This window comes from Serinus canaria, chromosome 1, assembly GCF_022539315.1.
Source record: "Serinus canaria isolate serCan28SL12 chromosome 1, serCan2020, whole genome shotgun sequence".
Taxonomy (NCBI): Eukaryota; Metazoa; Chordata; class Aves; order Passeriformes; family Fringillidae; genus Serinus; species Serinus canaria.
In genome coordinates this window covers 42,703,377-42,716,336 of record NC_066313.1, presented here as the reverse complement: position 1 = coordinate 42,716,336, position 12,960 = coordinate 42,703,377, and the positions used below count along the sequence as shown (strand labels likewise).

General features: G+C 40.5%; 1 protein-coding gene across 1 annotated transcript in view; it reads right to left on the bottom strand.

The window, feature by feature from the left end:
* Positions 1 to 9,723, bottom strand: part of RNF17 (ring finger protein 17) — a 39,134-nt gene extending 29,411 nt beyond the window's left edge. The window contains exons 1-9 of the mRNA XM_050975333.1: positions 9,647 to 9,723; positions 8,961 to 9,052; positions 8,226 to 8,284; positions 7,210 to 7,265; positions 5,849 to 5,948; positions 4,690 to 4,770; positions 3,204 to 3,301; positions 2,227 to 2,398; positions 829 to 905 (exon numbers count right to left, since the gene is read on the bottom strand). Of these exons, the coding sequence (XP_050831290.1) occupies positions 829 to 905; positions 2,227 to 2,398; positions 3,204 to 3,301; positions 4,690 to 4,770; positions 5,849 to 5,948; positions 7,210 to 7,265; positions 8,226 to 8,284; positions 8,961 to 9,052; positions 9,647 to 9,723 (812 nt within the window). The remainder of the gene's footprint in view (positions 1 to 828; positions 906 to 2,226; positions 2,399 to 3,203; positions 3,302 to 4,689; positions 4,771 to 5,848; positions 5,949 to 7,209; positions 7,266 to 8,225; positions 8,285 to 8,960; positions 9,053 to 9,646) is intronic.
* Positions 9,724 to 12,960: the final 3,237 nt, after the last annotated feature.

Genomic DNA, 12,960 nt, shown 5'->3' with positions numbered 1-12,960 from the left:
TAAACACATGGCAAAGGTGGAGCTGGTAGTGCTAGGTTAATGGTTGGACTCAGTGATCCTAATAGCCTTCTCCAACCTAAATGATTCTGTGATCCTACAAAAATTGTTTGCATTTAGCATGTAACCTTGCTAAGCTTAATTTCTCTGTGCCAGTCAGAATCACAGCCCCCCACTCTACTCCCAGAGTGATTCCACATCCTGAAATGTAACAGGGGCCCCAAGATCTTCCAAAGTAGCACCATCTTTGTTCTGCCGCCCCATCATTTTCCAGTGTGGCCTTCATACACTAGGCACTGCAGCACACTTGACCAGCCTTATGATCAAGTTGCACAGGGTCAGGGTGTACCTCAGCTGTGACCCACTTTCTTACTCACTTCTGCTACAGAAACCATCGGTCACTTCCAGTGAGGACAGCACGGCAACTGGGATTTTCCGCAACTTTCTTTAGAGGTCAGGAGCCCAAAAAGCATTTTATGTCTCCTGAAGGTCAGAAACTGATTCACTAAAAAAGTAATTAGGCCCTTATTCTCCCAATTTATTTCTATTTGTAAGGAAAGGAGGATTTCATAAGTGGCAGAAGTCTGCCAAGGATTTTTAAAATGCTTACGTATTTGCCAACATTTCAGCAAACTGTATGTGCTTTCTCCCCCATGCCACACATGAAGGCTATTGCCTACTTTTAATGAAGATTTTTTACTTATGCCTGAAGTAGTTTTCTGGTCAACTGCAAGTGAAGAAGCTCAACTTCTGTTGTTTAACTGTCCCATGAAGAGTTTTTGTAATTAAGATAACCCACGCCTCTTTTTACCTCCCACTCCAGTCATTTACCTTGAAAGTATTTTGTCTTTTAAATTCTTCACTCTTGAGAGCTCAGCCTCCACTGGCAACTTCAAGTCATAAATAATCTGAAATTAAGAAGTACAATCTTAGCTTCCATTAAACAGAAAGTTATACAAGCACCTATTACCTATAGCGTGACACCTTTATTTTTATGGTAAAAATTCCAAGAGTTCAGCTAACAACCAACTCTCAAATATGTCTTCTTGCCTTATTAAGACTTAATGGTTGGGATTCTGTAATCTAAGCATATAAACAGAAGCAAAAGTCAGATACTCCTTTTATTTCAACATCTAATGAGGAAGTGATCTTTAAGTAAACAGGCAGGCCTATGAGAGGAGAGTGGTGGCTGCCAGTTCCCAAAAAATCACAGTGGTGAGATAGAAGTAAATGATAGGAAAAAAGGAAGGACTAGATGTCTTTTTCTGGGTCAGAAGACCCAGTTTCTTCACCTGGAAAGTGACAAATGGATGCAGGGTAGATGATTCTGAAAAGCACATTTCTTCAAAGAATGACAAGACCTATTATTCATTCCTATTCTCAACACAAGGACTGCAAAGGCTCCAAATGAAATAACTGAGTGGCACATTTTGAAATAATAGAGGAAGCTATTTTACATAAACCTCATTTTAAATAGTAAAAGGTAGAACTCACTGACACAGCCTATGCCTATGTACATATAACACACATATGTACACACCCATGCACATTGCCAACAGCTTTACAATGACATTAAAGAAGATGTTCCACAATCTTATGACAGAATAAGGCAATGTTTGTTCAATGTAATGAGCCTGATGTATCCTATTGATACTAAAACCTATAACTTTCAACTTCCCCACTTTCTTGGATGCTTCCTCCTTCCAATCTTTCTTCTCTGCTGCCAGAGACAGGCTGGACCTCTGCTCTGATACAGCATGGCAGGTAGCATGGGTTTCTATGAACAGCAGATATGACTGAGATAAAGAACAGAAGCAAAGGCCTGGGACCAAGAGGATCAAATGAGTGTGGCTATGAATTCTGGAGTAGTTCAGTGAGAAGGATGGAGAGCTATGGAATGGAAAAGGTTTGAGAAACCTTTTCCAAACACCACCTTCTCACTGATCAGCACTGTGCCAGTTTTCCTTATCCTCCCCCTCCATTTCCTGTTTCAGATGCCAAACTCTTCAAAGTAAGAACCACCTTTTTTTTTGCTTCCTATCAGTCACCAGACTGTAACTTGTGACTAAGACCAAATAAAAATTCTGTGTCTGTGAAGAAGCAGGGTAAGAATATAATAGTCCAAAAATGTCAGCACTGAAGTCAGCATACTGGGACCACAAACTTTCAATCCAAATTTGAATATATTTCTTAAAAAGAAATTATTTCACAGTGCAAGAATGTTACTACCTGAGCAAGATCACAACAGTTTCTTAGAGAACATGAAAATTTTAATTCCTTTGCCGTCCTAATGGCACCAATCAAGTGCTTCTTCTTCTCTTCGATGATTTCCTTAGTTTTTGCAATACTAGAACTGTAGTTGTTGATGTTCTCCTTTAATTCTGCGAATGATTTCCTTTTCCTGTGTTAAAAACATCATTTTTCACAGAATTTAATACGCACTCAGCTGCAGACTCAAATCTGAACTGTTACACACAGCTGCCAGCCACACAATACAAAGCGGATACATCTCACACACAAGGATCATCCCCCCCCAAACAGTGCCAAGTACAGGAATGGGAAATGCACTCTGTAACTGGAGGAACCACAAATGTTAGAAGAGTTCACACTGAAAAGATATTTATTAATTGAATATTAGGAGCACGCTTCCATTTCAGCCTCCTGATATTTCCAAACACATTCAACGGAAAAATAAACAATTGATTCTTACAATTAATTCTACTACGGTAAAATTGAAGACCGTCCCCCTCAGAAGCTCTTCTGGAAACCTGAGCTTTAAAACCTCTCTTCCCTCAATCTGAAGACACAAATATTTGTGAAAATCCAGAAATGAAGTGTCCTTGCACTTCTATCAGCTTGAAAACATGCAGGAAGTAAATAAAAAAACCCCTGCTATCCCTGCTGTTAAAAATTATCATCCACTAATAAGAGTATTACAAAACCTCAAAATTGAGCTTTTTCAGAAAATTAACATTATTGGTAGTTTTTCTTGTCTTTTGAAAAGCAGAGGCAGCATAAGTTAGTGCTTTCCAACCATGCAGACCAGCTCCAAGATGCAACAATAAGAGGATAAAAATAAAAGATAGGTACTATAAAATACTGCTACAAGAAAATCCTAAACAAAATTTTAGTCTTTCACCTGAATTAGGAAGAGGTTTGTGGTAAAAGTAACTCACCCATGCCATACTACAAAACTAGATTACTACCTTGACAGAAGAGTAATAAGTTCATCAAGTGCTCTATCTGCAGCTTCTGTAACTTTGTCTTTTTTATGCTTTACTTTCAACTCCAAGTATTCCAGCACCTATTTTGTTCAGTACAAATAAACATGCATTATTTAATTATTATTTTATTATTTTCACAATACTACTACTACTTTTAAAATTCAGAACAGAAGCAATGAAGAGTAAGACAGTGACCAATATCCCAGCAGACAGAGTAACATTAAACCACTTATAGCTCATTACAACCCTCTGTTTTCTCTAACTTGGAGTCAGCTGGCACTGTTTGAATCCTCCACTGAAGCTTTCAGGTCTATGAAGAAACACACAGATCTTGGGCCCAACGTCTCACTTTCCTTACCTGACACTCAAACACTGCACCAAACACAAACAACAGCATGCTGAGACTTCTACTGTTTTTTAAAACTCATTGTGAGCGTAAAAGGAAAATTTAAAAAAATTCTTCCTCTGGCTAAACATAAGTTTTGTCACTAGAGTTACATTTCATGAAGAGACTATGGGAAAAAAAATCTCAGTAGTGCAACACTGCTTTGGCAATTTCTCAGTCTCTGTTGAAAACCTGTTGCAAGCCCACAGTCTTGGTATTATAATACCCATGGGTATTATTTTATAGCTGCTAAAATAGGAAGTTTTTACAATATGCTATTAGTAAATGAATTAGGAATTCAACATAGCTTTGCTTAACATAAAGATTGGCCATTAGAAAGGGAATGGAGAATAGGCCTCTCTGACACTTCCCACATTTACCAGAACTAAGTTTTTGAAACATTAAATACTGCTATACTGTGTATCTTACAATGCAAATAGATGGCAAAGACAGAAGGGCCAGCTTTTCTACAGCATAATTAAGAAGAGCTAAAGTTTAAATATATTAATTACCATTGATAAAGTTAAAAAGTTAATCAATAAAACCTGTTAACAGCATTAGCCTGTATTTTAGTATTCTTCCTATGCTTTATACAGTACATTTAAATGTATTACTTGTTTTGCATTTTTCTGCACATTCTGTTACATTTTTTACTTCTGCTGCCCTCATAACATCTTCTCCACTTTTAAATGCTGAAAGAGGCACACTAGAATTAAAAAATTAGAGTAGCTGCTAGAGTAAAAACAAAAGCTGAATTTTTCCCTGATCCAAGGAAACGCAAACTTAGTACTTAAGAGACTGGCTTGCATATGGTTCTGCTAAATGTACGTATTGACCTATTAACTTTAAATTATGCACAGGTTTGTGCACTCCTCTGCAGACCACTTCTCAGGCTGTAGCCTGGACTTTAGGCTGTGTACTCACAGAAATATCATGAACAGTTGAAAGACAAAACAGGTAACAAAACAAAGAGGGGAAAAGCAAATTTAAATAGTGCATGAATGTGCGACTACCCACAACAAAAACCTCTAGTCTAGGAGAGGACTGATTATTTCATTATTTATTTAACTAAATTTCACCCACCTTGCTTGCATCATGGAAGTGGCCAAGATTACTAACAGCTATGCCCAAAGCTTCATCAATATCTTGCCCAGTGTTGTTCTCCTGAGAAAAAGTTTGCCAATGAACATAAAAGTTGCTTGCACAACTAAAAGACAAGATGGTCTACAACCATTTGCCATTTTGACAGAGGCATTTGATGTGGATGACTGATGAGCTAATGAAGACTCTGAGCAGCTCCACAATGGCCATCAGGCACAAAATACTTGGCTCACCAAAATTTCACTGAGAACATTTCCTCTGTAGTATTTCTGAAGCAGAGCTAAATTTGTTTCTTAAAACATTTTAATTGCATAATCACATCCAAAAACCAAATTAAAACAGTAAATGAAAAAAAAAAGCAAAATAAAGTTACTAATACAGAGAAAAGAAAACATGGAAGATTGAAGATGGGAATACTGCAGCTTAGAACAAAAGTAAAATATTTAGGAATACCACCTGGGGAAAACCCCTCAAAAAATCTAGCTAGCTTCCAGTAGTCTGCTGATACAAGGAAACAATTTTAAAACTTTAACAGGCACTGTAACAAAACTACCTAAGAAATCACATCACACATTTGCAAGGTCAGTGTACAGGACAATCTCCACAGAAGAAAATGTGACTGGCACTGGATATACAGTTCCTTTACAGTCACTTTAAAATATCCACAACTTACATCTTCTGGTCTAAAACCTCACAAACCTATTCAGAAAGATGAGGTCAGGAAATTTAACAGAATGTTTAAAGAGGTCCATTTGTTCACCAACCCTGTTGCCCTGAATTACCATTTTAAGGATGTGAACATGAGTCCTGCAGATGCCCTAAATTTAAGAATAAAGAAGTCCCCAACTCAAATGTTGTTAAGCCTGGGGTATCTTTTAAGAAAAGCTAAATTCAAAATATATAATTTCACAGCAGCTGGATAGAACTAAGAGTCTTCAGCTATGATCTCACTGGGGGGTCTGAGCTGCACTCATTTTGTCAAGTTATCTTATGAACACTGTAGCTGCACATCCCAATGATAAGACAGAACAGTAGCAAATAACTGTTAAGGCTGCAGGGTTTTTTGTTTTACAAAGTGCACTATTAACTAGGCATATACCAAACCAAGTGAGAATATAAGGAAATTTCCATGTTATCACACCATGTCAGATGATGGAGCTAGAGCTGATTCATCACTCAGCCCACCATTGGAAGAAAATGGGTACTGAACATTTTTCTCTTTGATATTGTGACTGAAGGGCCTGCAAACAAAAAAAAAAAAGTAAAGAAAAGACCTATGCATTTAAAATAAAGTACCAAACTTCCTACAAATATTTTACAAGAGTATTTTAAAATCTATCATTAAATACATATACAGACCTGTTTATGTAACAGATGAATTCACACATGAAGTAGATAACCCATTAAAAAAATAAATTTCCTTTTTACTAAAATCCCCTTAAATGTAGCTATTTTTCATTTGACAATTTTGGCAAGGCTAAACAAAACCTTAGTAACTGGTAGTGATTCTTATCCTCAGTGAGAGCAAATGCCTGACTATGAATACTCCAGGATTTATTTTTCATTTGTTACTATTAAAATCTTTAGAATACATGACCAATGACACCAAAACCATTTACTGGCAACCTGTTAGGAAGACTCTTAAATTTTATTGTATGATGACCCCCAGCTGCTCTTCTGCAACAGCTGACAAGACTCCCACAAAAGCAGTCTGCATAAACCAGCCTTATTCCAGGAAGGAAGCCTTGTGTTGTTCTTCTGGAGCTCAATTTGTTGTGTCTGACCAATAGTGAGAGCATCTGGAGAACACTGCTGCGGAGACTGACAGCCACACATGAAATCTTTCACTTTGGGCAAGGTTAGCAGTGCACGTTACATGCGCCAAACTCAGAAGATAAATTTCCTGCATCTTCCTTTCAGAAGAGGTACCTTATGCAACAGACCCGAAAGAATTTTCTGGGACTATCCTTATTTGCATGAACATCAATCTCCACAGCAGTAACACTGCAGGGGGAAGATAGCCACTTCAAGACTTCCTTCAGGTTCATACTGACTGGGCAAACAAACAAGATTTGACAAGACCACAGAATATTGCTGGCATCTAATCTTCATATAGTTGTGACTAGTTATCGAAACAGAAGGAGCAATGGGATCAGCAGGTGCAGGGGGGAAGGAGGCAGAGGCCTTCCTACCACAGCCTGGCAGTTCAGCAGCTCTCTCTCCCTCTGAACCCTTATCAGCCATCTACCACAGTGCTTCCAACTTTCAGTTTCACACATTTTCAAGCCAAACCAATTTCTTTTTCACTGCCTCTCAATGAAATGATACTTGTACTCAAGGTGTTCTCACAGTATCAGACAATCATACCAACAACACATTAGCAAAGTTTAAAGAACACACTAAAAAAATCACCCCAAGGAAAATGTCTGGATTCACTTCCTTGGTCAAGTCTTCCCCCAGGCTGACATTTAAAGACAATGAAAAGATTTATTAAAGGTTTACCTTTCTTGTCTTTCCGACCTGCTGCCACACAGCCCAAATTTAAAGTCCGTTCTGTTCTAAATTCAGAGGGGAAAAGGAAAACAATTTCATCAACAGGCTTACAGCCAAATCCCAGGAAAAGATATTCTAAAAACCTGTTTTCACCTTCAGTATCCACCCCTGCCCACCATTTCAACTAAACCAAGCTTCAAAAGTAAGTGCTGTTGAATTGTACAAGGGGAGGTCTAAGGAAAGAGTTCCAAAGTAGAACATCTGTAGCCATCAGTGCACCTTTGTGATAAATAAAGAGTGTTCCGAGTAAAAGGAATCCTGACTTGCTGTTTGCACTCAGTATTTTCCCCATTATATTATGCAAAACTCATAACATACTGGATTCTTGAACCAGATTCTACAATGTACCTTTTCAATAAGACTTAATTTCAGGGCTTAAATGCCAAAGATCTGACTCATTTGTATTCTGCAATAAATGCTAAACCTGAATTTCATAAAAGGAAAAAAAGGCATTTCATGTTTGTCCAAAATACAAATTTCAATGAAACAATGGCATTAGCATGTCATAACACATGAGTCATGCACAAGGCATTTTTTTTTAAAGATGCAGAAGCAGAAAACCTCAAAACTTACACACTACTGGGCAAAGTTTTTTTTTTTTATTATCTTTTAAATCTTTATGTACAGAAAACGTACATATTAATGACTTGCTTTCTTGCACACTGTGTGCACACAAGAGGGTGGAAGAGATCTGGCAACAAGGGGCACTAACGAGAATTGTAAAAAAACACCATCCTAAATCTAGGCCCTGGACATCTGACACGCACTACACAGCAACACTGTGTAATGAGAAATGCTAGCAAGCACCTGCTGGGGATGCAGGTGGTCATAAAGCACAGATCCTGAACTCAGAGGGGGCCTGAGCCTGCTTTAATCACCCTCAATGAAAATTCACAACCTCCTATAAAATTGCTACTTCACACCACCACAGTGACTACTGAACTGAAAGGTTTAGCTCAACTTACTTCTGCAGAAGAGAAACAAAACAAATCAGTGTCTTCATCCTTCCCATCACCATGCAACACTGTAAAAGCAAGCACAGAAAAACCCGCTCCTGTTGGGCATCCTAATCCATAAGACAACAGAAATACACCATCACCAGTGCAGTTTTCTAAATAGTATTCAGCAAGTCAACAGAAATTAGAACGCTGACTTTTTTTAACAAGAGAATTTAAGAGCTAGGTATAAAAATCCAGATGGATAGATACAAAACTTAGCTGAGAATTACAAAGATTGACGTGTGTGTACTGATTAGGGCATTATCTGTTATTTTTAGCTATATGTATTTTACTACATTCAGTAGAGGATAACCATACAAAAGGAAAAAAGGCAAAAAACCCCACACCTTCAAAAAGCATAGTTAAGTACAGGAAAAAAATTGCTTCATAAACACCCATAAATACTACGCATCCCATACAATTTTTCAACTCTTGGAAAAAAGTTACTCATGCAGAAAAACCCAGAAAAATTAGGTTTGTTTTAGAACAAACCTGACAATCACTACATCAAGAAAAGGAGCTGGAGAGGAATCAAAAGGAACTGATTGTTCTTGCTAACTACTCGTAAGTAGCAAGCAAACAATGTGTTAATCAAACCCAGCAGCTCGTCTACTGTCCTGAACAGATCATATAAAATAAAAACTAACGGTGAGTAGTGCACACAATGAAACTGCTGGAAATAAAAAGATCACAAAGCCTTACCTTCAGCACTGACAGCTTTTGACATATGACACAAATCACCGTTTCTCTGATGTGGCTCTGTAAAATGCTCTTCTAGTAGCTTAGGACATTGCCTTCAGAGGTAAAAGTAAAGATTCAGGATCATCAAGAATATTAGTAAGAAACTAATTCTGACTTCCAGCTGTTTCAGAGCTAAGCTTATCCATTTTAACCAAGTGACTTCATGAAGAAACTGCAGTTAACAAAACACACCACAAAACATTTGTTACCCTCTCTTAACTGGGGAAGTACTTTAGCTCTGTGACACTGAATTCATCATACACAAAGGTGATACTACAGCTGCTAGGCATGCAGTATTTCAGGTAACTAGAACCAGCACAAAAGTTGTAATCACATTCATTATAGTTATTTAAAACATACTGAATAAATCAACAGAGTTAATTTGTAAAAAATATACACAGACCAGTATGATACAGTATCTGACAGCATACCAAATTGCATTAAAAATGTCTCTTTTCATGAACCTACTCTAAATACTGAAACTTTACACAAACTGAGTATTTTACTCACATACATAACACAGAAAAACAGTCTCACAACACTGCAGAACACAAACATTACTTTCTTCGTTTTCTCAATTCTATTTCCTGGTAATTGCGCTGTCAGAGCTTAAAAATATTAAAGCCACCATCTCGAAATCCACATACCTCACATCTTTCATTCGACTTCTGTGAAGCTCTTTATTACTATCACCCAACAAGGAGAACTCTCCCATTCCACTCATGGTGCCTGATACATTAAAAAAAAAAAAAAAAAAAAGAAAGGCAAATTACTTTCAACCTTTCAACACAGCCCAGTTCATGAGGGTTGAACCAACACTACAGGTTCACCTCATTTTGCTTAGAGCAAAATAGAAGTGACAGAAGTGACAAAGAAATCACATCATATACACCTGTGTACCTACGTTGTATTGGATTCTTACACACCTATTTCTTCCTTGAAAAGCAAACCTAAATGGAACAGACCAGCAGCCTGCCCTGCACTGCTCAGATGCTCCACCCCGACCTACCTACCACTGCTGGGCACCGCAGGAAGTTCCCACCACTGCTAGGCACCGCAGGAAGCTCCCAAGCTCCCACCGCCGCTGGGCGCCGCAGGAAGCTCCCAAGCTCCCACCACTGCTGCCCTCCCCACCTCCCTCCTGAGCGCGTACCCTCAAAGGATAGCTTCTCCCTACTGCAATTATCCCCATACTCGCTCCCTGCCTGCAATCCACCCCACGTACAGACCATCCCTGGGCACTCCTACCGCCCCCCGCACCTTCCGAGGTTTCTCTGGCGGTGGTTTCTGGTCCCTGTCCCAGAGGAGCCCTCTCTCACCGCGGCGCTGCGGGCAGGCTCAGGGACGCGCGGCCGCCGCTCGCGCACCGCGCCCACTCCCCGCGCCGCCGCGCCGAACGCCTCGCGCGTCAAGATGGCGGCGGGCCCGGCGCCTCTCGTGGCGGCCGCAGCCAATCGCGGGCGGGAGGGAGGGGCGGGGCGGGCGCGCGCGGCCGGGTCTCTCCGCCATGGCGGCAGATGGCGGGGGCTGTCCTCTGAGGGCAGGAATGTGTTCCCTGCGGGTTGGGACTCCGCCGGTAGTTCGCTCGCTATTTCAGCAGCGAGATCGGGGGGGCAAAATCGGGAGAGTGAAAGGGGGTTGAGGTTAAGGCAGTTTCATAGAGAAAGCAAAAGCTACGCGCATAAGCAGAGCCAAACAAGCCAAACACTGCTTCCCATGGGCAGGCAGGTGTTCAGCCATTCTCGGGAGAGCAGGGACCCATCACGTACAATAGTAACTTGGGAAGACAAAAGCCATCGCTCCAAACGTCCCGCCTTCTCTCTTTCCCCACTTTGTACACTGAGCATGATGTCAGATGGTCTGGAATGTCCCTTTGGTCAGTCGGGGTCACCTGTCCTGGCTGTGTCCTCTCCCAGCCTCTGATGCACCTACAGCTTCTTCACCATCACATCACTTCAAAAACTGACAGTACAAAAGCAGAAAAGGCCTTATCTCTGTGTAAGCCCTGCTCTGCAATAACAAAGCCATCTCTGTATTATCAGCACTGCTCACCACAAATCCAAACCACAGCCACTGTCACTGCCCTAGCCAAAACCAGAACACTGGATTAGAAGTCCTTATGTCCATGCTTTGGGGTTACTTTATTCTACATGCATTCTCTTTACTTGCAGAAGAAGCAAGAGATGTTCTTGCAGTGTTTTGCCATTCGTGTTTTGGCTGTCACAAATGTAGCATGATACTGTCCAGCTATCTGTTTAATCACCTCTAGTGCAATAAGGTTAAATTTTAAAATTATAGATACATTGATTTTCCTCTGATGTCCTGGTGTTAAAAATATGAGTTTCTTGTTAGAATTGCCTTGTTAAGGTTTTGAGCTTGACATGCTCAGGGGAAGGTTACCAAAAGCTTATCAAGGTTACCAAAACTTATCAAGATGGACATACCGCTGATAGTGGGCACAGGGAATGCTGAAACACAGACCTTACTCAAGGTTTTCTTAACAGCAGGGTGTACTGCAGTCGGTGTGGCCGAGGCAAGCAGTATTTGTGTGGAAAAGAGCCAAAAAATGAGAGACTACAGTCCTGTGTGCTGAAAGGATGGTCAGGAGTAATGAGCAAGAAAGCATGAAAAAAGGAGCAGTGAAGTTCAAAAATTACACAATTCTATGGAGTAGGGCCTCACCCACTTCTTGGTAAAACACCCAAATCTAACAAGTTTGCATGTTTTTTTTTAAAATCTACACTTGAATGAGCCTGGTCTGTGTGCGAGAGGTGGAACTTTCCAGAAGTTATCCTCAAATAGATTTTCCTTGTAAATAATTTCCCTCAGATGGGAAGAAATTAATAATCTCTCTCCATGTGACCCATAAGACCCAAACCCCCTTCTCCTGCTCTGTGAATACCAGTCTTTCTGATTCTCCCATCACTTTTTGCAATGAAGCTAAAATCTCAGGTGTTTTCTCAACATGTATTTAGATTTGGAAATTGCTTCCTCTGCTTCCAAAGTGAGGGCAGGCTTGCACACCCAAAATTTTGTTTCCATCTTCCTTATCATGTGTTAATTCCCATTTAAAATCTAACTCACAAACAGTTTCTTAAGATCATAATGAGTAACAGCTGAGGGGTAAAATGTAGGATCAGTGATGGCAGACCTGCTGTGGATGTAGCAGAGAAAGGGAAATGATAGAAATGTTTGCCCTGATTAGAGGTCTGAATGCAATTTTGACCAGCAGAACATGATTATCTGAAAAGCAGTGTAACTAGCTATAAGAAGCCTAATTAGCTCTTTGGTGGGAAGACAGCTTATTCTTGCTTATATTTTACTTAAGTGAACAACAGCAACACATTCCAAGTCATGATTTTTTTATTATTGTATAAAAATTTAAAATTTCACATTCTGCTCCCCATGTCTTTACAGAGAATTATAAAGATGTGCATACAGGTTTTGCTATATATCATGTATCTGTTGTGGGTTTTTATAACTCTGTCAGCCTGTATCTGAAAGAATAAAGGAACATACATATCATCCCTTCAGTTCTGCGCTCACACCACTCTGAAAATCTGAAGACAAAACGGGCGGTTCGGTTAACCATTCCTAAAAAAGCGGTAATTATCCTGGAGGGAAGGAACACCTTGTGCCCGCGCCCAGAGGGCACTACCGATGTCCCCTGGTTTGTCGCGGCGCTGTGGCAGCGCAGGGCCGGTGTGTCCCGGGCGGGTCCCCACGAGGGGGCAGCATGGGCTAACGCTGGCCGCGCCCGCCCGCCTCTCGCTCGGCTGCGGGGCGCTCGGCAGCGCGCTGCCGTGGGAGGGTGCTGCTGGACAGACTGACGGCCGCGGGGTGAACTCTGCAGGTGTATTCTAAAGTCACAGTCAAATGCAGTTTGAAAACATATATTAGGTCACGACGGCCGCATATAGCGCTACAGGCTCGGGGAAGGCTATCTGGGAAGCTGCCTGGT